Consider the following 25816-nt stretch of genomic DNA (forward strand, 5'->3'; position numbering starts at 1 on the left):
ACTCCCTAACTGCATGAACAGGTGAGCAACTTCACTTTTCTGAGTTTTCTCCTTGGATTATGTGACTCCCCATCTCGGATCTTAGGGTGCTGTTGAGTAGCCTTGGCTACTTGGCTACTAACTCCTTACTCCCTCTTTCCCATTATTAATTTTTTAAATCTCTGGTTTCCTTCAAAACCATTCAAATGACAATTCCTCCAAGTTTTTCCTACAGCCTCTCCCTGCCTCATTGCTACCATTATCTTGTATTTATTTTTTTACATTCTTATCCATGGGTATATTGTATGCCCTAAAATGGGAGTTTCCTGAGGGCAAGGACTTTTCGTCTCTGTATTCCTTGGCTCCTAAGCATTAATAAATGCTTAATTCATTTCTCCAAGTTTGCTACAGTTACATCCGGTTTTGAGGGATGCTTGCCCTCCCATGCAGGCAGCTACGTATTGGGAGAGTTTGGCCACCCCCAGGACTCACCAGGATCTTACCAGAGAGACCCTTCTATTTATGACATCTCTTTAACTAGTATCCAGGACCCACTGCTTGCAAACAGAGTGCAATGTAACCAGCCAGCAACTTACTTTAATTCTTTCTTCACCTCTTCATAATCAGCCTGCCCTTTCAGTTTTTCTTCCAGTTGCTAAAAAAGAGAGAGAAGAGAGGAATTTGACTTTCAGCAAAGTTTGATAGCAGCTCATTGGGGAGGGCAAGGATGCCAAATGTCTCAGATGCCTTTCCTGGAGAAGGGAAACAAAAACCCAGTGAGGGGCAACAGGGAAGGGAGTGGGCTCATCTCCTGTTCTTCTCCATCATGTTTCTTATCTGTTTTTACAGACTGCAAACAAATCCTGATCCACCTATGTTCTCAAGTCTGACCCACAAAATATAGAAGCATAATGGAAAAACTTTAGTAGGGAAAGGGGAGAGTTTTTTAAACAAGAAAAAGTGAATAATAAAAATAAAAATTCAAAAAGGCTAGGATTTTAGATCAGAGGTTATTTAGGCCAGGAGTTCTGAATGTTTTTGTGTGAACCAGACCCCTCTGGCAATCCAGCCAAGAAAATCTGAAGACCCTTCTCAAGGGGTTTTTAAATATTTGAAGGAAATGCTAAGGTCACATAGAAGTTACTGAAGATAAAGACATAATTTTTCACTCATCCAAATTCATGGATTCCCAATAGAGGTTAACAACTTCCAACTGAGATTGACTTATCCGTGAATCTCCTCTGCAACAGGCCTGAAATATTGCTATTCAGATACTGCTGGAAGGTTTTCATCGATGAGAAGCTCACTACCTACTAGAGTTGCCCATTTCAGCTTTGGAGAGCTCCTACTCATGGGGAGTCTCTTGTACCAAAGCCTTATCTGCCTCTCTGGAATGTCCACTCACTCAATTCATCATTACGCATCAAGTCTGCACCTATGGTTGGTCAAGGCCGGTGCTCTTAGGGCCATCCTCTGGGCACTATACAGTCAGTGGAAGGAGACCTATCAGAGAGGACCTGAGTTTGAATTCTATCCCCAACACAGTGCCAAGACCAGTTGGAAGCCTTTCTGGCTCATTCCTTTCAGACACCTTAATTCCTTCCTGTCTATATCCAGGTATGTCACTGTTGTTTGCTGTCTCCCCAATTAGACCACGCACCCATCTCTCTCTCTCTCTCTCTCTCTCTCTCTCTCTCTCTCTCCCTCCCTCCCTCCCTCCTTTTGGTTTTTGTAGGGCAATGGGGTTAAGTGGCTTGCCCAAGGCCACACAGCTGGGTAATTATTAAGTGTCTGAGGTCGGATTTGAACTTAGGCTCTCCTGACTACAGGGCCGGTGCTCTATCCACTGCACCACCTAGCTGCCCCTAGACCATGTATCTGATGAGAGCAGGAGTGGCTTTATTTCTTTCTTTACACCTCTACTGCTTAGCACAATAGCAGATAGTACTAAATAAATGTTTATTGATTAAATACGTATTGGCTTGGATTTATCTATAATGAGAGGACCTGGGTTCAAATGTTGCCTTGGATGCTATCTTGATGATCCTGCATGAATCTCTTCCTTTCACAAGGTTTTTCATTCCTTCCCTGTAAAATGGGGGAAGTGGAAGGGGGCAAGTCAGATGGCCTCTGGGAGCCCTTTCAATTCTACAACACAACTCCCATGGATCACAGGCCATATTTTCAGTTGCCATGGTCCCCCAAAAGCCCCAGGAGGCAGCCCTAAACTATCTTAGGACTTCTTAAGTGTTTCCAGGTTTCTTCTTTTTGGTTCTTCCCTAAGTGGCTCCCACTGATCTCTGTTTATATCCTATGTCTCTTGGGAAAAGGAAATGAGTTCCTGATCCATCAGGTCCACCATATCAGAGTCCAAATTTCCCAGCTGTTCTAATTTCCTCAGTCACCTGAAAAAATTCTGGTGGTTTCTGAAAGTGAACACATCAAGCCCACTTATTTAAATGGTCTTTTCTTATAGTTTATTGCCTATTTCTTTTTGCATGAAGCTGTTCTATTCTAGTTCCTTTTAAAATCCTCCCTGCCAAATGGAGAGATGATAATGCTGATTTCAGTTATAATTAAACAGAGCGAGGATTCATTAGCCTACCAAAGATTCACAGAAGGTGTTCATAAAAAAAGTGATTATTTCATTCTTCCCCAGGGCCTCCAAGAGCAAGAGAGCTAAGATACTGCATTTTTCTGATGGGTCACCCATAGGGTGACTTGGATGGATGGTAGATTTGGGGGCTCACTTTGTAGGATGCTACAAAACTGGTCAATTTAAGATGATCAGAGAAATCAAAATGGCGCAGGGCTGCCAAGTTCCCACCACACTTGGCCCGGCATTTGAATTAAAGGGAGCATTTGTATTAAGTTTTTTCTTTTTTAGATTTTTCAAGGCAGGTGTTAAGTGGCTTGCCCAGGGTTACACAGCTAGGTAATTAAGTGTCTGAGGTCAGATTTGAACCCAGGTATTCCTGACTCCAAGGCTAGTGCTCCATCCAGTGCACCAGCTAGCCTCCCCACTGTATTAAGCTTTTTTTTTATTTTTTTTAAACAAAGCAATGGGGTTAAGTGGCTTGCCCAAGGCCACACAGCTAGGTAATTATTAAGTGTCTGAGGCCGGATTTGAACTCAAGTCCTCCTGACTCCAGGGCTGATGCTCTATCTACTGCACCACCTAGCCACCCCTTTGTATTAAGTTTTAAGGTTTAAAACTTTGATAATTTAATTTCTCAAGTCTAAGAAATGCCCAGACATCACTTTGCTGAGGTGCGATCAGAGGACGATGCTCTCATGCTTTGGGGGGGGCACCCCAAACCAGGGTCACATTCTAGGATCCAGCCCCTTTGATTATGTTTCTGATTTTCACTGAGACCCATCTACAACCTTCCTTATTTTATTTATTAAATCCCAGCAGAAGAACTCACTGGAGGCTACCTTAGGTCTGGAAGGGACAAGGAGACATGCATTTAGAGAGAGGGGGGTATCTGTAGGACACTCCCCTATGTGGGAGGCACAGGCCACAAAGATGTCAGGGGAGGGATAGATACACCCCATGACATCCTGTCGTGATCACAAGGGACACTCATACTTCAGAAGCCGAGGGTCCTTGACTCAAATATCTAGGGTCACAAGGAGGGAAAAAAGTGTTTGCTGAGGGCTCTCATGGTCTGGGCACAAATGCTGCCTCCTGTGAGAGGGTTCTTTGTGGTCCCTGGAGGATCAGTGCCCTAGGGTCACAGATCTGGAAAGAGGGGATCAAATGGGGAGTCCAGCCCTCCCAATCCAGAGGGGAGAACATAGTGGGTGCTGGAGTGGATGGTTTTACTCTAGATCTCAGAACTAGTAAGCAGGGGTAAGAATAGGAAAAGAAAAGCCTCCAAGTCTTCACTATTTAGTCAGACATCCGAGGGTCTATTCTATGGAAACAATAATGGAAGCTGTGGAAGACCTGGGTTCAAATTCTGCCTCAGACTCATGACTCTGTCACTCTAGACAAGTCATTTTCCTAGGTGTTAGTAGGTGCTGGTCTTTCCTAGCAGACGGTTTCCTCTCTGGGAGTCCAATGAAATCATAGGTTCTGTCCAAATGGGCAAGTGAAAGGCAGTCTCAGTCTTTGAGAAGCAGCATTTTGTTTGAGAAGCAAAGATGAGGAGAAAGGGATGGCGGGTCAGGTAGAAGAAACAGCAGAGGCAAAAGTACTGAGGTAGGAAAGCAAAGGAACTCTGTCCCATTGCTTGGTTGTCTCTTCAGAGATGATGGTCACAAATGACTACTGAGTATGTGATTCAATCAAGAGAGAACAAAGGACAAGTCAGTATGAAGAAGGGACATGTGGTCCTGAGGAGAGCTCACATAGTCAACTTCATCCTTTATTCAGAATTTATGACTATCTTTCACAAGGAAAGGTGACTGGCATTAACTACTCTTAAGAAAATGGCTATATACCTTTTAAAAAATAGATTTTATCTTCATCAAGTCCCTAAGAACTTTGCTAAACTTTAGGAGACAAATACAAATATTGAAATATAAATACTAAATCATTAGCTTTGGAGGAAGAAAATGTGGGTGTGCAGAAGGCAATGGATTTCTGTTCACACTAAGTCACACAAAAGGGCCAGGGGCTGGACATGGTTTGATTGATTCAGGCATCAGCTCCTCCCCTGGCAGGGTCATGGAGGTGGCCCAGGGCACTGACAGACTATGTCAACCGATGCATCACACCAGCTAGGAATGCATCAGATTCTGATCTTGAATCTTGGTGGCTTTGACCATTGCATCCTGCAGCCCCCTCAGAGGTTCAGAGGATCAGAGAGCTGGAAGACACTCCAAGGGTTCACAAATCTCACACCATCATTTTGCAGTTGAGAAACTGAAGTTCAGGGCAAATGAAATGACTTGCCAGGCATGATTCAAACTCAGGTCTTCCTGGTTCCCAAACTAGTGCTCTACCCACTGTGCCAACCTTCTGTCTCCTAAGAGATGGGGTTTTGTAGCAGACCACAATGCAAACACAAAGAAAGGCAACAGAAAAACCAACTATGGAATCCCAGTCACCAGAAAAAGGGCATGGGAAGAGAAGGATATGCAAACAAGAAGGTGTAACCCTAGTGGAAGGGGTCCATCATGTGGGTGTGCTTCATACACATGCCCCAAGCCGTTGGATCCCCCGTGGCTCTTTCTGATCTGTGTCAGCGAGGAGAAAACTATGTGTTTAAACTGGAAGGAAAAATAATTAGAAAAGGGGAAGGGAAGGAGAGGGCAGGAAATGAAGAGAAAAGAAGTGAAAGCTAATAAAGGGGCATCTGACCTGCTTAAGGTAAAACCCACTCACAGCAGACACAGGCTAATGAATGGTTTTGTTCCCTCAAGGATGTCTGTGAATCACTTGTTTGGAAATTATACTTTCTCAAAGAAAGAATGTTTTAAATAATGGTTAAGGTGCCAGCTCGGCCCACAAGAGCCTACTTGACCTAGAAGGGGCCCAAAGTCAATGGGATTGACGGAATTATTTCCATTTTACAAAACTGTTCATAAGTCTTGTGTTTTTATAATGGGACCTTGAAAATGCAGATTAAGGTCATAAGCATTCTGGGTTGAGCCTCCTCTTCCCAAATAGACCTACTCTGGACATTGTTTGAAGAGTGAGCTCCCAAACACCCTGGTCTACCCCGCTTAAGTATAAATAACCCAGTACCTTTTGCTGGAAGTAGTCATCTTAATAGTTGACTTCCACCTACTGATTTCTTGGTAAATCCTAGAAAATAAACTTCATGTCTAACTCTGAGAAAAAAAAGAGGGAACTCCCTTAAAGTGTATATAGCAGAACATTAAGATCACAGGATCTGGAGCTACAAAGAGGCTTAGAAATCACCCAGAGTCTAGACCAAATTCATTTTTTTTTTCTTTAGTTTTTGCAAGGCAATGGGGTTAAGTGGCTTGCCCAAGGCCACATGGCTAGGTAATTATTAAGTGTCTGAGGCCGGATTTGAACTCAGGTATTCCTGACTCCAAGGCCAGTGCTCTATCCACTGTGCCACCTAGCCACCCCCTAGACCAAATTCATTTAACAGGGAAGGAGATTGAGGCTCAGGAAGGGAAGTGACTTGCCCAAGGACACACAGGTAGTAAGTCCTTTCAGGTTCTTTCCACTAGACAAGAGTTCAGGAATAAATGTATTCTATAAAATGAGATACATTTCTACATGGAAAGCCTTTGATCAGAGTTGTTTGCATGTTGTCCCCCCTGCTGGACTGCAAGCTCCTTGAGGCCCAGGGGCTCCTCCAATTTTGTCTTTGAATTCTCAGATGATCTATTTTTTGTCTCTTTATGAAGCTCGGTGGTGGATTGTTCCAAGGTGGCCCCAACATCAGCCCCATCTCTATCCTACATATCCCAAATGGGCAAAGGCAACCCGATGCCAATCAGAAGGACCTCATTCATAAAAAAAAAAAAATCACATCCTCTTTTAGGCCGAATTGGAGTTAAGAATATGAATTGTACACATTGTGGGGGGAAAAAACTCTTTAAAAGGTAGCTTATTCAATTAACCCCACTCCTCTGGGGTAAGAGAGCTGGGCGCATTCATTTGGTGAGGGCTAATGCGCTTTGTGCTTGGGTTTGCTAGCAGGGCAATCTCAATTCCTGGCGACAAGGGGTTAAGATAATTAAAATGAGAGAAGTCTTGTTACTAGAGGACATGTTTTGATTATTAGATCAGATGAAGATAAGGGAGCAATAATTTTGGAAGGAATAGTGTGGGATTGTTTCATTAACCACACAGTATTAAAGAATTCCCCCAAGATACGGTTAAAGAACATTAATTTGTGAAACTGTGTTTCACTTTTTTGTGAAGGCAAACATTAAAATCCTAACTGATTGGGGAACAATTGCTCTATAATAAAAATGTAAGGGCTAGAGTGCCCTTGTCCCCCAGGCATCCCATGTAATATAGCAGAGCTGGGCCTTGTCATGGTAACAAAGGCAAGATAGGCAAATTACATAATCATAGTGTAATTGTGAGGGTCAAAAATGGCTACAACATGAGAAAATGAGATAGAATCTAGAAATCAAACATGATGAAGGGCAAGCATCAAGGGCACTCCCTGGGCAAGCTGATGAGAGTAAGGGAGATGAGAAACCCCAGCTCTGGCTGAGGCCCAACAAGCCCCCAGTGACTGAGGGCAGCTCGGGTTGTCTGCTTGACTGGGTGGGGTCAGCACCATCCTGGGCCCCTGGGCTACTCTGGTCCCCTAGATGCCCCCTCCTCCTATCCATCCCCAGAGTCTGAATTTCTTCCTAGCTCTCGTCTCTCCCCTTCCTGAGGGATGCCAAAAGAATCTTCCTGAAACATAAGTCTGATTAAGTCAAGAAACATCTGGGGCTCATATTATTGCCTCAGAATAAACATAACATAAACACCTTAGCTAGGAATTTAAATCCTGGAAAAGGGACCTCCATCTCCTTCTATGCCTTTGCCCATGATGCCTGGCATGTCTAGACTATCCTCCCTCCTCACTGGTGCCTCTCATAATTCCTAGTGTTCGGCTAATGAATGATTACGGGAAGCATATTACTATGTATAAACTTCTCTCTGTTTTCAACCCATAGGAGAATGGAAGTACTTCGAGGTGAGGGCCTAGTTGTCATTTTGCAAAGATGGCATCAAAGAAATGCGTGGTTGACCAAATTTTAGGAAACTCATCATCAAGTTGTAAAGTGACAATTTAGTCCAATGACAAAAATAAATTTGTCCAGTGGAAACTCAGAACCGTTTGGGGATAATTGGTAAGGAACTGCACAAGAAGAACAGTTTCCCCAAGTGGGTTCTCAGGAATACCAGGGCTTCATGGGACCCGACTGGCCCATTGATATGTTTGTAATAAGACCATATTTGATATATTACATGGAGATGTCTGGGAGGAAGTTTCAGTGCTAGTGGGCCAGGACAGCTCATCTCCTTCACCACTAGGCCACTGCTGCCATCCCAGCCATCCAGCACCTCTACCTGGGCTCCTCTTTGCATACTTGCCCAACCATGCTCTAAAGCCTAGGAAAACTTTATTGGGTCTCTTGGGTTCTACATGATAAAAGAACATGAGTAGCAGAGAAAAGTCATCTTTAACATGTCAGGCCATGTTGTCTAGGCAGGCAGGTCACAACCATAGGGAATAGCCTACCAACAAGGAAAAAACCCTACAAGTGAAGAGGGTCATACCCTGCTTGACCATGACACATATTCTGGGACTGGTTAGTTTGTAGAAGACGCAGTCGTTTTGAAGAGTCCTTTATAAGATCATCCATCACGTTGACGAAAAAGTCACAAAGTCTTCCAATAACTAATCTCCCAGGTGAGTAGAAGCTGAGTGGCCTAGGCCTACACAAACCAGGGATGCCCAACTAAGTTGACCCTAGTCTACTTGGACCTCAGAATCATGGTGGCTCCCATGGCTGAAGTCGTGGTGCTCATTTTTCTAAGGGGGGGGAGCACACGCTGTTGGGGGGAGGGGAGACACCAGGGCCCTTACTTTGAGGGTGCTGTTCTTAGCACTCAGCTGCTGCTCGAGTTGGGATATCTGGCTGGCTGAATTCTCGCGGAGCTTCGTTAGGCTAGCCTGGAGTCGCTGAACGTCTTCTACGAGTTGGGCGATTTCTCGCTCTTTGGCAGCCAGTTCAACTTCCAAACTGGAACGGGTCAGTACCTCTATCGCCTGCTCCTAGGAAGAAGAAAGCAGATGAGGAAACTGCAATAACTTAAGTTAAGAGATAGGGTTAATGAAGAAGGAGAATCAAGACTTGGTCATGGTGGGGAGGGAAACCACTAGAGAAAAGCTGCCATGTTATAAAAGATGGCCACGTCAAGGGATCTGGAGATGGTCAAAAATATATTCAGTGTTTTACCGACTAAATATTTCAGATCTGAAACAGGAATGTGAGATCCTAGCTATTATTCAACGGAAGGAAACTCTTTCTGAGTGAGTTAGGATCATCTCCTTCTTTGAAGTGCCAGTGTCTGGCAAATAGTAGGCACCTAATGGATCTTAGGGATTGAAACTTTGAGACTGGGGACAGTCAGGTTTTTGCTTTTCATTGTATCCCTAGCTCTAAGCACCATGACTAGCATGGAACAGGCATTTTGTAGATTCTCTGAATGACAGCTCTAGTCCATCCTCCTCATTTTCTCACTGAGAACATTAATGGCTTGGGGCGGGGGCTGACTTGCCTGATGGCACAGAGTGAGACAGGTCTCTGAACTAGCCAGGGGCCAGCGTTTGAGCTGGCCTAGCTGTCCCATCACATCAGAATGCAATTCAAGGCCCTTTCAAAGAGGCCAGAATAGTTCCTGATCTAATCCTAAATGAACTACCTGTCAGCTAAGGAGGCCTATACAGTTGTACATAATCAGAGTCAATATCTGTTAAAAAATAAAACTCAGGGGGCAGCTAGGTAGTACAGTGGATGGAGTACCAGCTCTGGAGTCAGGAGGACTTGAGTTCAAATCCAGCCTCAGACATTTAATAACTAGCTAGTCTGTGACTGTGGACAAGTCACTTAACTCTGTTGCTTTGCAAAAAAACAATAAAAATAAACTCAGAGTGCTTTTCATGGTGACACAGTCAATTTTAAAGTTTGATAAACAGACATTTAAGAAATGAACACCATCACCATTACCAAACTATCTGAAAAGTATTTATAGAAAACATCCAAAGAGGACTAAGTGGTCAGGAGGCAGGAGGCCTGTCCCGGTTGGGGGGGGGGGGCAGACTTAGGCAGTTCACCTTCTCAGGACAAACAGCCAGTAGGAAGAGAGAGGAGCCCTCTCCAAGTTTTCACTTTGGGATGGAGAAGGAGGGAGGCAGTCAGTAAATATCACATGTTATTTAGACTGCCACCATGTTTTCAGCTTGGTAGTGAATGGTGGTTGACCAGTGAAGCTATTTACGATGGGTTTCCCTAGAGCAATTCAAGAATTTTCCTCTTGGATTTTCAAAAGTTGTATCTGTTATATATATATACTTATTTTTTGTATAATGGAATACAACTTGTTTCCTCCAGGGTTCTAGAGGATAAAAGATGGCCCAGGGACTTTTAGTGAAGCCCCTCTTTCTTGGCTTCTTATACTCCGGTCATAAAGGTTGACTTTCTTTTTAGTGATTAGCGTTACTAAAATATTGTTTGTACACTTGCCCAGAATCTAAGTATTCAGCTGCTATCCAGAAAATTGAATATAGATCTAATAAAAATGATTTGTTGAGTGTCCACTCTATACTTAGCGCTGTTCTATGCATCATGAGGGCTGGAGAAGTAGAAGATATTGTTAGTGCCCTCCATGGAATTAAAACCTGTTTATAGAGACAAATCTAACTTAAATGATGTCATTATACAACCATTAGGAATCTATTAACAATTAAAGGATAAACTATGTGGGATTAACCAAAGAAAGTAGGATCTCAGAAAAGGTAGAGAACAATGTGGGCAGGAATAGTCAGAGAAAGGTTAATTTGAGAGCTGGGAGTCTAAACTAGGCCTTGGAGAATGGGGAACATTTAGAAACCAGCCATTTAGGCAGGAGGAACAGCAGGAGCAAAGGTGAAACAAATGAAGGAAAATGCATTTGGTGGCCTGAAAGGAAGCAGGCCGAGAGCGAGAGGACAGCAGGGAGAATGGTAGGGAGTCGAGGAAATCTACTAAAACAAAACGCTGAGAATGGCAAGGGAAAAGGGGATAAAAGCCCAGATAGCAACTCTGATCATCGCCAATTCTTGGAGAAGGGCAACTGATGGAAAACGGTCCTACAGAGACCAAGGGCCCAGGAATATACCAGGACTGATCAGTGTCCACTACCCAGAACTCTAAGTGTAGCAGAGGACATTCAGTCAGTAGTGATTTAGTGTGAGCTCCAAAGGGCTTCCAGAAAGTGAGAGTTCACTGACGAAAGGGGGAGATGGAAGCAAAGATGGGGATCCCAATGGGGAGCAGTCAGCTGGGCCGAGACATGTGGCTGGGGGAACTTAATGGACATTTAAAAGATGAAGCTAGAAGGAGCAAGTGGACATATGAACAATCAATTGGTGGTGCAGGCAGCTGTTTACAAAGGTGCCCAGAAGTCAGTTTTCAAATGCCTCATAGAGGAAAGGATTTTTAAAGAATGGAAAGAACCATAGGTGGCCTTCATGACCCACAAAATGGCTCTAAGTTATCTTTAAGACAATGGCCTCAGGGGAGGCTAGGTGGCACAATGGATAGAGCACCAGTCCTGGAGTCAGGAGTACCTGAGTTCAAATCAGGCCTCAGACACTTAATAATTACCTAGCTGTATGGCCCTGGGCAAGCCACTTAACCCCATTGCCTTGCAAAAAAAAAAAAAGACAATGGCCTCTTGAATTTGTTTCTTATGTGTTCTGGCTGAAAATACAAGGACACAGGCAGGCTCTCTCCATGTCCACTTGCTTACAGAAGGCCCCATCTCCAGGCATAGCAGAGAATATTCACAACTGATATACTATCCTTTATTCCTTTTCTGATTCAATAGGAGTGAGATGCTAAAGGACTATTAAAAGTCAAGGGAAAATCTAATTTTAAAATAAGTGGAAATTATTCTTATTTTGCCTTTGTTGGTTTGATTATTATGGCCCCAACTAAATTAATTTAAGCAGTATTGCCTTTTAAAAAGATAAGCTTAGCCTAACCATAAGCAACTCACATTAATTCAATGACTTAAGTGCTCTTTATTTTTGTAAAGAATGGTTTAAAGTTATATTCATTTAAGTTTTGTTTGACTTGGCAGGTGAACTTCCAGATATTTTAAACATTTTGTAGAGTTCTCTGTCTCTGTCTCTTCTTGCTCTTCTCTTTGTCTCCTATCAGGAAGGGCTCAGTGAACATCAGTCAAGTGACTGGGACAAGAGGATGAAAGGAACAATTATCACAGATCATGAAGTTACACAAAATTTTGTGCTATTTGGGTTTACGTAGGTTAGAGACAGGGCTATGCTGGCATGGGCACCAGACCTGAGCTCTTGCCCCCTATCCAGTCATATAACTTTGAGCCTCAATGTCCCCATCTGAAAATGAGGATAAAATTTCTGCTCAGTCTGCACCACGTAGTGTAGTAGTGAAGATCAAAGGAGAGACGAGAGACAAGTGTTGTCTTTTTGTTTTTTGCAAGGCAGTGCGGTTAAGTGACTTGCCCAAGATCACACAGCTAATGTCAGAGGTCCCACTGCGCCACCTAGCTGTCCCTGGACAAAGTGCTTTTTAAAGACTTGGTAGTACTCTGCAAATGTGAGGCCTTAATTATTATTATGGTCTTGTGCAGTCTGTGCTTCTATGACAGCTTCCCAAATGTCTGGAAAATCAGAGAAGTGGGCACAACTAGCTGGTCAGGGTCTAGGAACATCCAGCTGGGGTTGGGAGGGAAGTGGAAAGGCATCTTGGCTGGCAAGCTTGTTTTACAAATGCCCCAAGTGATCCCTGTGGACATGGCCACGGAATCTGCTGACCCTGCTACTTCTTGGCCAAATGCTGGTCACTGAGACTGTTTTGTTCAGTGCCCCTCCCCAAGTTGCTGGCTGCCTTCTGATTGGCAGGGCTTTGAAGCGGTTGAAAGGTTTGCTTGTGGAACAGCTAGGCAGAATCCTGGGAGGGCTGCAGCCTCCTTGTCAAGAGGCTGAGGTAATGGAAACACCATCCGGGCGATTTTCTAAGTGCACAGGATCCCCAGCACCCCAACTCGGCCCTTCTCAGAATCTCCTTACTCATGGCGCTGGACACTGGTGCAGAAATGTGGAATCAAAGCATTCAAGGCCTGGCCTAGGCTCCCAAATACCAAGGGGAATCCCAGTGGATTCAGGAAGGGTCTCCAGCTAGACGGTGCAACACTTGCATCAAAGAGAGACGGAGAGAAACAAGGGGACACCTGATATCCCAGGTTGGGCTCCTCCTTCAGAAGGATGCCATTGTCAACAGTGAGCTTAAAAGAATTAAGTCACCATAAGCCTCGGAAAGCTTTCCTCCACCTAGGATAACATGTCCCATCAATATGTACCTTAGTCTTCCTCCTCATTCCTTTTGTGCCAGGGTCAAATTTCAGTTAAAATGATTTCCCAGGAGATTATCAAAAAGGCTTTTGAAGTATGACATACCCACAAAAAATTCTTATTCTAAGAAACATGCTAGATCCAAAGACATTTTCCATTCTAGGATAAAGGAGCAGTGGAGGGCAGAAAGAACTGGAAAGATCCAGGCTCAAATCAGGATCCAACAACAACAGTTGTCATTTCTAGGCCATTTTGGATGGGGGCAGGCTCTGTGATCCCCCTCATTTTCCACAGAGGAGAACAGCATGATTAAGGGAGGCTCACCCCACATGCCTGAAGCGGGAGTTCAACTCATGGACTCCTAGTTCAGCACTGACCACTCGACCCAGCTCTTGACCATTTCTGTAAAATGGGTACACACTTATAGGGCTATTGAGGGGGATCTCAAACCATAGAGTACATAGAAGGTTGGGGCAAAACTCCAGCTATCACACTTTTTTTTTTTTTTTTTTTTTGGTGAGACAGTGGGGTTAAGTGACTTGCCCATGGGCACAAAGCTATGTCATTTTTAAGTGCCTGAGGCCAGAATTGAACTCAGGTCCTCCTGACTCCAGGGCTGGTGCTCTATTCACTGTACCACCTAGCTGCCCCCTTGGTTATTATATCTAATACTAAATAGAAATTAAAGCCTTTCCCACAGGATCTTGGACCTAAATAAGAAGGGACCTCGACAAGTCATCTGGTCTGTGCCACCCCTGCCTTCCACTTTGTACATGAGGCCCAGAGAATTTGGTCACATAGTCAGCAAGCACATGAGCTGAGATTGGAACCCAGGGCTTCCAGATTCTCAGTTTAGCATTCTGCCCAATCCATTTACATAATTTTAGAGATGGAAGAGAGTTTAAAAATCTTTTCATTCAATACCCACATGCTACAGAGTAGAAGACAGATTTAGTTTTTGTCTAATTTTATTTTGTTTTGGTGTGGATGCCAATTTCCTTCTTTCCTTTCCTTTCCTTTCCTTTCCTTTCCTTTCCTTTCCTTTCCTTTCCTTTCCTTTCCTTTCCTTTCCTTTCTTCTCTCTCTCTCTCTCTCTCTCTCTCTCTCTCTCTCTCTCTCTCTCTCTCTCCTTCCTCCCTCCCTCCTTTCTTTCCTTTTTTTTTTTTTAAGGTTTTTGTAAGGCAAACGGGGTTAAGTGGTTTGTCCAAGGCCACACAGCTAGGTCATTATTTTAGTGTCTGAGGCCGGATTTGAACCTAGGTACTCCTGACTCCAGGGCCACTGCGCCACCCCTTCTCTCTCTTTCTTTCTCTTTCTTTCTTTCTTTCTTTCTTTCTTTCTTTCTTTCTTTCTTTCTTTCTTTCTTTCTTTCTTTCTTTCTTTCTTTCTTTCTTTCTTTCCTTGAGGGTGGGTGATTTGGGAGGAAAGGGAATTAATCAAAATTAAGACCCTAAAAGTGTGAAGGTCTATCCCAGTCCTCTGGAGTCAACTTGGCCAAGACCCAAATGAGTCAGATTTCTAGGTAAGAATTATTTAAAAAATTTCAAGAAATTCTGGGAAAATCAGGAAATTGACAAATTGATGAAGTGGAGGATCAACGATTCACATTCAGTTACTGAAGAAGGGGATCGTATCAGCTTCTGCTCAAATCGTTAGAAAAAAGAAGGGCAAGTTGTTATCATCTCTGGTTTGCCTAGCAAACAATGAACTGTTTCTCAGTGGAGATGCGCACATTTAGTGTAAGAAAACAAGCAAACTAAGGCAACCAAATTTTGCTTGTTTGATGAAAAAATCCCATTCCCAACAGCTACTGAAGATGGCAGCCCTCTCAGGACTGTTACAAGGCCTCAGCACCACAGCCTCCATTTTATGGACTTGCTGAAACAAAAATGACTATTTTAGTAATAGAAGTCAGATCTCAATGCTGCTTTCTGAGGGTTTTTTTTCTTTTACAGTTTCATAACCTAAAGATATTAGCTCCTATTTCCACCATCTCTCTGAACTATGGAGCTAAATTCTGCCTGCTCAGCAAATTTTTTTCCTTTTGGGTGTGACCTTTTAATTTGATAAGCAATTAGTTATAATGTAAACTGGTTAAAATTATGTTCCCTGAAAATATAATTTAAAACATCAATTCCTAAATAGGAATGAGGGAGAGGGGGAGAGATGCCACCCCCCCCCCTTCCCAGGCCCAGCTACAAATCTAAATCGCAGATGTCGAATCCCATGAATGTAAGAAACCTGTAAGAGTTGGTAAATATTATATTCTCTCACCACATCGGGCGCCTTCTGGATCTGTGTGGCGAGCTGGAGAGATTTGTTAGCTGACGAGAGTTGTTCCCTTAAGGTCTCTGCCTCTCTCTGAGCCACCTCTGCCCTCTGAAGGAAATGAAAAGGGGTGGAAAGAGAAAGTACGTTCAGTTGAACAACTGACAATTATTACAGGAACATTCATCAATTCATGCCTGACTGACTATAATTGATTTTCCTAAACACTCAACCTAATAAATGCTAGAAAAAAACATAGAATGTGATGGATTTTTATTTTAAACAGTACAAGGAAGAAATAATTGAGCGATTATGACAGTAATTTAACGCTAGGAGCAAGGAATCCCCTGCTGATACTAATGCTGCGGCCCACTGAATTTCCCAGACTGAATAAATACAAGTGGAAATGGAGTCTTTTGATTCAATTTCTTTCTCTTCTCATAGACCAAGAAGATTTTATTGCAGGCTTACTCTTGGGAGTAATTCTCACGGGTAAACAGTGAATTAAAGACACTTTGGCCATTCTCCCCGAAATACACGCACAATGTTGGGCTTGTTTTTCTTCCGAAAGTATTTCCATAAACGCAAAGGGCGTAAATGCGGCCTCTCCAGCGAGAGTGAGGGTTTTGTTCGACATGGTTAACCCTTCCCCACACATTGACTCCTGAGACTGAACAGTTAGAAATGGGCAAGGCCTGGGCCAATGAATAAAGTGAGCTAGGAGGAGGAAGAGAAGAAACACGGCCACCTGGGAGACGCAAGGAGGAGAAAAGGCAGGAGGGTCAGAACAAGAGGTTCCCTATTCCCCAAGTAACCAAGAATCCATATTTGAGGCCCACCAAAGAAAAACAGACCCAAAGAGATCATAACGGCAATGTACTTCTACCAATCATAAGAGGGGACAACAAAATCTGGCCATTCTAATTTCCCAATCTAAAACTGAATCAATGCCCCTTTACTCTCTTCCTCCCCCCATTTATTGAGTTCTAGGCCTACATTTTACGATGATCAGAAGGACCGATCTGACACCGCTGAAAGATGACGAAGTACGACTTGGAGAGTCAAATTGTCCACAACCTCCCTGAGAATATTCTTGTCCGCAACCTCCTTGAGAATGTTCCTCCCTAGACCAGGTTTATTTAGACTCACTTTTAGCTACTAGAAAATATCCACAAGGAAGCAGTATGCTTAAACTAAGTAGGATATTTATTATTTTTCTTCAGTTGTATAAAAACATTTGTCTAATAATTTTAAGTATCCAAGGAAAAACAGAACAAAAAAGTTAGTATGCCGAGATACTTTCCTGTAGAATCCGGTGTTGTTCAAGTAATGGGTTTTGCAGCCTTAAGCAATTTTGCTGATGGCTTCCATTCAGAGCAGCATTGTTTTGAGATTCTATTCACTTTGCATGCAAACAAACCACAGAGGATATTTCTAATAGATGTTACATCTGCATATACTGTACGCTGTCAGCTGCCCTTCCTTCTTGCATATTTTCCCTAGCCGATTTCACACATCTGTTGTAATCTTGTGAATAATATTAAACACAATTTCACAGTACGCCTTGCCGTGGAGAAGGCTAAACAGACACTCGAGAGGATGACTTAAGGTGGAAAGTGGGGTTCCATCGAATCGCCCACGAAGAATGGTGAGCAAGTGACACAACTAGGCAGACCTGGACAGGTTGAATTCTTTCTCACTGATATAAATTCCTAAATTATTAACTCTATAAAAATCTTTTATTTCTTGTGAAACATTATTCCAAGTTTCTTTCTGATTCAGCATTCAAAATGTTTTTGATTGTCACTTCATCACTCAGAAAAATTTACCCTTTGGATTTAGCTAAATTCTCTGGTGCAAAATTGGTTCATTACTGCCATGAAAATATGTGTATTTTGACATTAGCTCTTTCACTGACTATGAAAAAAACTATTCTCTCTAGAAAAAAGGTCATCATGTAACCAATCAAGGATTATAACCATGGCACTGACTTTTCCTTTTTAAAAAAAAAAACGTTGGTGTTGGACTACTTAGGAACAGGACCAACATGGTGGATTCATGAAGGGCTGGCTCCGCAATGGATAGAGGATGATCATCAATTTTATGCTTTTTTGCTCCAAGTAAAGTATGAATCTTATCAAAGGCATTCGATGACTGGAAGAATAGCACCTCTAAACTTTGACTGTATTTACCTCAGGATGGACTTTTCTTTCCTCCCATTTTTTTTTCAATGCATTCCATTTCCGTGCTTATGGACAGAATCCTATAACAGGTACTTCTTTGGCAGCCACATTTGATTGGACTTTGTTATTTCAGTATTACTTGCTTCAAAACTCCCTCTTTTGTTGATGTCAAGAATTCAATGATGATATTGTATTTGTCTAGAATGAGAATCCCACACAGCAGAAAAACAATCCAGCTGGGATGATTTTAGCTTCTGGAGCCTTGAGAAGAGGTAGTGTGGCTCTTGTTGGACAGACATTGTAAATCTAGGTTATTATCTTCTTTTCCCACTTTGTAATAAAATCCTTTGAAATAACTTTTCTTTACTTCAAATTAATATTTTTTATTATAAAGTTAACAACCTCAACAAAAATAAAGGAAAAGAAATAACCCACCCTCAATATAACCATATAATTAGAAACATTTACAATAAAAATGGACTTTAACGAGCCACTATTACTACTAATAATGTATCAATTTTATGTTCCTTTCTGGTAGCTCTCTGTCCTTCTGCTCAAGGTGCTAAGTCTTGTTACTATTGTAGTAATATAAGCATTATAGTATCTATGCCATTCTTCCTCTTTAGTTCCACCATGTACATTATTTCATCTCTTTTCACATTCCATCCTATAATTTCAATGGCACAGTAACATTACAATATGCCCAGATTTTTTTTTCAGTCATTTCTTAATCAATGGACATATGGAGTTTCTCTCTCTTCTTTTCATTCATATTTCAAATAAATGTGATGAATTTTTTTTTATAGAGATAGCATTTAATATTAGGAAAAAAGCCAACTAATTCTTTGGTTGGAATCTTCATGGAGGGGCATGGGTCAAATAGTATGGTCAACCGTTCCTCTTAAGAGGTTAAATGATTTTGCCCAGAGTCTCATAGTCAGGATTTGAACTTGGGTCTTCCTGAATCCAATCTCTTTGGATGTTGTTTTTCACTAACTCAGCATTTTTACCTACTTGGTCTAGAACTCTCCCTTATGTTGGTGCACAGATTATTCTAGTTTGCTTATTCTCTGTGATTATTCACTCTACATAGTCACAGCTACCATGCTTTGCTTTCAGCTTCCAGTGAAGCTTGATGTCTCTACTATTTTCAGGTGTATTTTGAAATATAGTTATCAAAATATTAAGGAATCAGGTTCATGGATATTCTGATCTAAAGAGAGCTGGTTTCAAGAGGGATGGGAAGCTCCCCACCATGATGGTTCAATGTTGCAGCGGACATTGATTTCTTTGAGGAAAAATGAGTCTAGACAGCTATGGAGATTGAAGTGGTTTGAGTGGAGCCACCCCTAGTGACTCTCATTAAATGACAGAGTGGTTGATCTGAGGAGGCGGATGGACTTTGTGCATTGGAATTTATACCAACGCATTCCTTCCTCTCACCCAAAACATCAACTGTGAATAGTGATCACCCTCCTGCAAAGAGAACAGTCCATGAGCCATGCTTGCTGGCCTCAGTGATTCTACCAAAGAGCTGCACCAAGGAGCCTTAGAGATGAGGCAGTCTCCCACAGTCAACTATAAGTCACTATTATTATCGTCCCTTTTCCTCTCTAGTCCCTGACTACCTCTTTAAACATCTAACTTTCCAAACCAAAACACCCAGGACACCACAATTAAGCATGTGAAGTCCCCACCATTACTTTTTGTTTGGTAACCAGCTAGGTGAGCTTCAGGTCTGAGTTCATAATCACCTCAGGAACATTCTAGCTGTATGACCCTGGGCAAGTTGGCAAGTTATTTCGTCTTAATTTTTCCTCATCTGTAAAAACGGGGATAGCTTTGGAGTTTCCAGGGTTGTTGGATCAAATGGAATAATAATTATAGTGTTCTGCATAGGGCCTGGCATAAAGGAGGCAATATGTATGTATGTATGTATGTATGTATGTGAGTAAGTATGTATCCTTCTATTCATCTACCTACCTATCTATTCATCCATCCTACCTACACACACCTACCCACACCATCACACACATCCACCCCCCCCCCCCTCTCTCTCTCTCCTCTTCCCTAGTAAAGGCTTATGGGAAGGTAAGACCTTCTGCATTCATTCATCCTTCTGAAAATAAGCTGCCTATACTATCCTCAGCTCCATTGCATTTTTGAGTTCCTGCCTGTTATAATACCTGCTCTAGTGCTTCATCAGGGCATGGAACTCCCTGTCTGGAAACTCTCTCCACCAGGACAGGGAGACACCTCACTTGGAGTCTTCAGGATATGGTTGGTGGTCAGTAGCTGGACCTGTATGTCTCTCAGAGAACAGAATTATAGATGTCTCTGGCCTCTGTGGCTGGCTGGCTCCCATGCTGCTGTAGCATATCACCCATGGTCTGAGCAGGGAGCAGCTGGGGGGGGGGCATGCTGAGCACAGAATGTCAGTCCAAAGTAGTGCCTCCTCGGACCTAGGAGCTGAACAATCCTAGCCAGTCACTTGTCCTATCATCTGCAAAATGGGGACAAGGAAGGTAAACCCCTTCAGGGTTGTTCTGAGGATGCACTTGGCTTTAGTGGGGAGACCTAATCTCTGGAACTAATCTCTGGAGATAAGCCTCATCTCCAACATGTTACAACACTGACCGAGCTCATTAACTGGCCTTCTTCCCGACCTTTCTCTGTGGCTCTAGCTCTCGCAGGTCCCTCTTGGCCTACTCTTCTGATACTGCCCTGGTATGTTTGGGGGGTGGGGGTGGAGGGGATGACACAAGGCAAGCTAACACAGAGTCAAAGTGATCGGCGCTCAGAGCTCCAAGCAGAAACCAACACCAACTGCAAATATTAATGAGCTTCCTGAGTCCCAAGACAGGACTTGAGATGATTTTAAAGCACAAAGTTGTTTTTCCTTTATTTATCACAATGACTTGAAAGTTCAGAATCTTTATTGCTCCCAATTAAAATAGTGGGTATTACAGTAAGAAGTCTCCAGTCTAACAAACAGTGTAAATGAGACCCATACTTAATTGATGCTGCCGACAAGTCCTCTGTCATTTCACAATGGAAATAGTGGCATGGCGGTGATAAAACGCAGCTATGGGTCTCCGAAGGACATTCTGACTGTGTTTCTCATGCAAAAATAAGGCCATATGCCAACGAACTATTAAATTGCTCCTCCTGGGGCTTCTTCTGATGGAGAAAACAATGGAAGGGATCGGACAGTATGGGCTGCTTGGGCTAGCTCACTCTTTTCTCTGAATGTCACCCCCTCTGTTGCAACCACTCCTGCCGTCTGGGGTCTCCTGGGGGACCAAAGGCTCTGTAGCAATGGTGGCTTGTGCCACATCAGCTTCAGAGATGAGCAAAATGCCGTGGCAATGGATTGCCTCGAATGACGTCCCAGCTGGACCTCTGTCACGTCTCTGCAGTCCCCTGGGGCTTCTCCCCCTCAATTATGCTTTCAACTAGTCAGGACTTTTGTCTGTCTTATAAATTCCTTTCTCAAGTCTTCACATGATGAGCAATGTCATTCAGCTCATCTGGCATGTTCCCTGACATCACCTGTGAACTCCCCGTCTGTGGTGCCATACTCTGGGAAGGCTGCGGGGTGACTTCAGATGGCTCAGTTACCTTTCAGAACATGCTTGGGGCCAAAGCGCGGCACGGTGCCCAGAGTGGTGGCCTCATTGTATAAAAAAATGGTCAATGCAATGCCAGCTTATTCAGAAGACTCATCAAAAGAGGCTGGTGTTACAAAATCTCACATGCCATCCGACCCTATAATTCAAGGGGAAAAACTCTCACCTATAAAACAACTGGGTTTCTTTTTCAGGCATTTAATTCAACAAATATTTTTCAAGGCTCATGAGTCCAGAGCTGTGATTGGGGCTGGAGATACCAAGAAAAAAAAAAATGACCCTGGTTCTTGCCCATAAGAGGCTTCCATTCTCTTTCCAAGGTTTACCCCATCCTGCAGGGAAGAGTCCATGGGACCCTTCTCAGAAGAAGGGTGAAAGGCACAAAGCACAGAATCCACAAAAAGAATCCAATATGTGGGTTCCCAAACACCAAAAGACCAAGGTCACAGAGCCCATGTCTCAAGCTGTATAGCTATGAAGGCACCAAGTATGAGGTAAATGAAGAGAGGTCCAGGAGAGAAGAGGAGTTTCCTGAGGACAGGCTGGGGCAGCCCAGGACTTAGTAATAGGCTTGGCACCCAGCAGGCCCCTCCTAATTGATTCATAGATGAACAAATTCACAATTTATAGCACTTGATCCATGTAGCAAGGGTTTATATCTGTGATTAAGAAGCGCTAGACTACTGTGTAATTCTTCTTTTTTTTTTTTTTAGGTTTTGTTTGCAAAGCAAATGGGGTTAAGTGGCTTGCCCAAGGCCACACAGCTAGGTCATTATTAAGTGTCTGAGGCCAGATTTGAACTCAGGTACTCCTGACTCCAGGGCTGGTGCTCTATCCATTGGGCCATCTAGCTGCCCCATACTGTGTAATTCTTTAAGAGGGATTAAAGTTGGGGCGGCTAGGTGACACAGTGGATAAAGCACCGGCCCTTGGAGTCAGGAGTACCTGAGTTCAAATCCGGCCTCAGACACTTAATAATGACCTAGCTGTGTGGCCTTGGGCAAGTCACTTAACCCCAACTGCCTTGCAAAAACCTAAAAACAACAACAAAAAAAGAGGAATTAAAGCATAATGTTACCATTCTTGAAAGAAAGGGCATAAAAAATATTTTTTTCCCCTACTATTCTGAACAGTCAAAGCCTTGAAAATCATTACTGGTGCTAAATAAAGGAATGAATGAACAATTATTATGTACTTTCTCACTTCCAGGTACTGGAGCTTCCAGACAGCCAACATTTTTGACTAATTTTCCCTACCCAATAAAAAAAAAACAAGACTTGAGTTCCATTTAGTTTCTCATCTTGGCCCTTGGCATCACAAAGGACACACAACTCACCCAGAGGCTGCTGGGAGAGCTTTCATTAACCTAAGGCAGGTGAGTAGCTTATACCATCTCCCCACAGTGGGTGAGATCTCAGTGAGGGGTAGAGTAGTGATCTGGAAGCCAAAGGAGGAATTTTAACAGCACCATGTTCAACAAGCCCGGACAAATCATTTGCTCTGCCCATGATGGAGGCCACCCAGCTATAAAACTGGGTGGGGAGAAGCCGCAGCCCACGGTGTTCTTGAACTGTGCTCTTGTGGGCAGACAGACTCATTACAGCCCTCCAAAAGGGCAAAAGAAAGAGTTGGTGTCAATTTCCATTTGTGAATGGCTGCATGAACGTGGATGAGGGTCTTTAGGACAAACTTGTAAGGGCTTTGCTCCTTGGCTTGGGGACAATGACTCTGGTTGAGTTGTCATTTGGCCCTTGGGGGGCAGAACCCAAGACCAGCGTTGGAAGATGCCGGGAGGTGGAGCTCTGCTCCACAGACAAGTCTCCCTACCCTAGAGTCGATGACAAAAGGAAGGTGAGGCGACTGGAGTTAGTAGGTGTCCAAGCAGAGGATAGAGGCTCAGGCAAGGGCTATCCAAGACTCATTATTTGAGGAGAACCTGGGCCAGATGATTTCTGGGCACCCTTCTGAGATGTGACAATCTTGCATTAGCAAGAGGATCTAAGGCCTGGGGTACGCGATCTTGTCTTTTTTTAATTGTTAACTGTGTCAACATAATTGATTTGCTTCATTTTTCACATTTAAAACCATGATTCTAGGAGTCATCCATTGACTTTTATCAGATGGATTGCGGGGTCTGTGATGCTAATAAAGGTAAAAATCTCTATCTTCAGAGCTTTATAATAAAACTATAGCTCTCTGAGACTTTAGGGAAATTGTAGAAATAATTGAAGATGAAAATCTTGTTAGAAATTATACTTTTCTTTCTTTTTAATCAAATATGAATGCTCATTTTGGCTTTTAAAGCCCTCTACGACATGACCTCAATCTAGTTGGCGGAAAACTAGCTTCTGAGCCTCATTGGACATTATTCTCCCCTTTCCACCTCTTTAGTCTGGCTAAATTGACCTTTTTTCTCTATTCCTCACATAACACACCAGGGGCCATCTCCAGTCATCCTGACTCCTATCTGGCCACTGAACCCAGATGGCTCCAGAGGAGAAAAGTACCCCCTCTCTCAAATCAATTCATTTGCAAGTCATGGCATCACCTCCCTGACGCCATGGTCTTCTTCGGGAACAAAGGCCCAACAATAACAAAGGATATGGATCATAATTCATCTTCTCCCTGAAGAACTGGACATCATTCTGAATATTCAATAGTGAGCAATCATGTGAAATACTATATTTTTATTGTAGTAATAACACACACACATAATATAAATCATGCCTCAGTCTTCCTCATTGATATGTATGGGGTGTGTGTCCCTGGGCCGATGGGTCCCTTACCAATATGAGTTTTTGGTTCATTTTTCTGGTTTTCTTAATTCTTTAATCTCCTAGGTTCAGATTTAGAGCAGGAAGAGAGTTAAGGTCATTGTGTCCAACCCTCTCAATTTACAGAGGAGGAAATGGGGGTCCAGAGAGGTGACGTGCCTTAGACAAGGCCCACAGCTACTAAGTATTGGGGGCAGGATTCAGTCCAGAGCTCTAATCACTGCCCCATCTGGCTGCTCCCTCTCTTTTCTCACTTGCAACCAGGTCAGGCAGACAACTGTTAGCCTCCATAGCTTTTGACTTTAATAAGCTTGTTAACACTGTTTACAAAGTCAGAGTCACTAAGTTTGAAGGGAGGTTCTTGGAGGACTTGTCTTTCTCAGCAGTCACTGCCTTCCTCTCTCCTGGCTGATCTTGGATTCACCGAGTGTCTATTTTGGTGGACAGATTGCTAGACTTGGGACAAGAAGACCCTTGTTCAGAACCTTCTGCAGACCCTTCCTAGCTCTGCAACCCTGGGAAAGTCACTTCACCTCTGCCAATCTCAATTCCTCCATCTGTAAAATGAGTATCATAGTAGTGCCTCATTTGTAAGGACGTGATATGTACACTGTCAGGGTCATCTCAGTGCTAATTGTATCACTGCCATCATCATCTGAGTATCTCCACCAAGAAAACAGAAACTCTCTGAGGGCAGGGATGAGTTCATCTGGTTCTCTGTGCTTCCAGCCTCGAGGACAGTGCTCAGCGCAGGGGTTGGTTCCTAAAAGCTGTGGCTTAAATTCAACACATGTTGACTTGGTGAAGTGCTCTGGCTGCTCAGATGTCCTTTGTGCTCTCTTCCTAATCCTTGGCTAGGTTCCAGATTGCTGAGGCCCAGTTCAGGTGGACCCAAGAGCACGGAGAGAGACTGAGTCTACTGACTGGAGGTTGGCATTGGATGTAGGCCCAGAAAGGAGCATCCTCCAGGAGGAGCTCAGGCAGGATCCCAAAGGCCCACTTCGTCCCAGGCCAGAGTAATGGAAGATGGTGTGCCCAACCTCACAGGGAAGCATCCACTGTGAGCATGTAGGCTGTGAAGATCACACTCACCAACAAGAAGCCACCTCTTTGGAGGTGAGATTCACCTCTGGAGGCCAGGATTGCTGGCAGCAAACAAAGGGCTTTGGTAGGGGAAGACAAATTCCCTGGAATTTTCATGTATTTTTATACTCAGAACATCAGAAAATGTATCAAGCGTCAGAGAGGACCATTGGCCACAAGAGCCCAGATGGATCGGCCCTTCATTGGGGGGATGGAGAAGTGGCCCAGAGGTACCACCGAGCACCCCCCTCCACCCAAAGAGGAGGCGCTGAGCACATCTCCCCTCCAAACCCATCACAAGTCTTACCTGGTTTGCTCTTTCAAGATCGGTCATGATCATTTCAATCTCATCGGCCCTAGGGAGAAGCGAGAAGGGGGAAAAGCACTTTAGTAAGTAACAACACGAGGCCGCGCAGGGCCTAGAGGGATCGGCTTTAGTTCAGGGGCTGGGCAGGCTCCAGCCTTTCAATAACAAAGCAGCCACATGCAGAAGCCTGGATTCACAGAGTCTGAAGCGAGAGTCAAAACTGAGAAGTGAAACCTTCACCACAGCTGCGGTTACACGTTAGGTGATGTGGGCTGGGGCGGTGTCAGAGTGCCAAACCGGGGCGCCGCTGGGACTGCCACCATCTGCACTGTAAACACCCCAAGACAAAGACTCTCACCTGGCTTAGACCAGGCCTGACGCTACCAGATCATCTTTTATTTTTAAAATGCCCTGGTACAAGGCAGGTACATAACACAATAGACACAGAGACCCCCAGTAAGGGGCAGGGGAAGGGAGATAGGGATAGAGGAGAGAGAAAAAGAGAAACAGAGATAGAGACAGAGAAAGAGAGAAGAGAGAAGGGGAGGCAGAG

General features: G+C 43.6%; 1 protein-coding gene across 3 annotated transcripts in view; it reads right to left on the reverse strand.

Moving 5' to 3' along the window:
• The window catches only part of CUX1 (cut like homeobox 1), a 407456-nt gene that overhangs the window by 103268 nt on the left and 278372 nt on the right, over positions 1–25816 (reverse strand). For 2 of the 3 annotated variants that reach the window (XM_074189479.1, XM_074189478.1), the window contains exons 9-12: positions 25264–25312; positions 15294–15398; positions 8508–8696; positions 576–634 (exon numbers count right to left, since the gene is read on the reverse strand). In XM_074189479.1, the coding sequence (XP_074045580.1) occupies positions 576–634; positions 8508–8696; positions 15294–15398; positions 25264–25312 (402 nt within the window). The remainder of the gene's footprint in view (positions 1–575; positions 635–8507; positions 8697–15293; positions 15399–25263; positions 25313–25816) is intronic. The other variant, XM_074189480.1, reaches the window with a different exon arrangement.

This window comes from Macrotis lagotis, chromosome 5, assembly GCF_037893015.1.
Source record: "Macrotis lagotis isolate mMagLag1 chromosome 5, bilby.v1.9.chrom.fasta, whole genome shotgun sequence".
NCBI classification, from domain to species: Eukaryota; Metazoa; Chordata; class Mammalia; order Peramelemorphia; family Peramelidae; genus Macrotis; species Macrotis lagotis.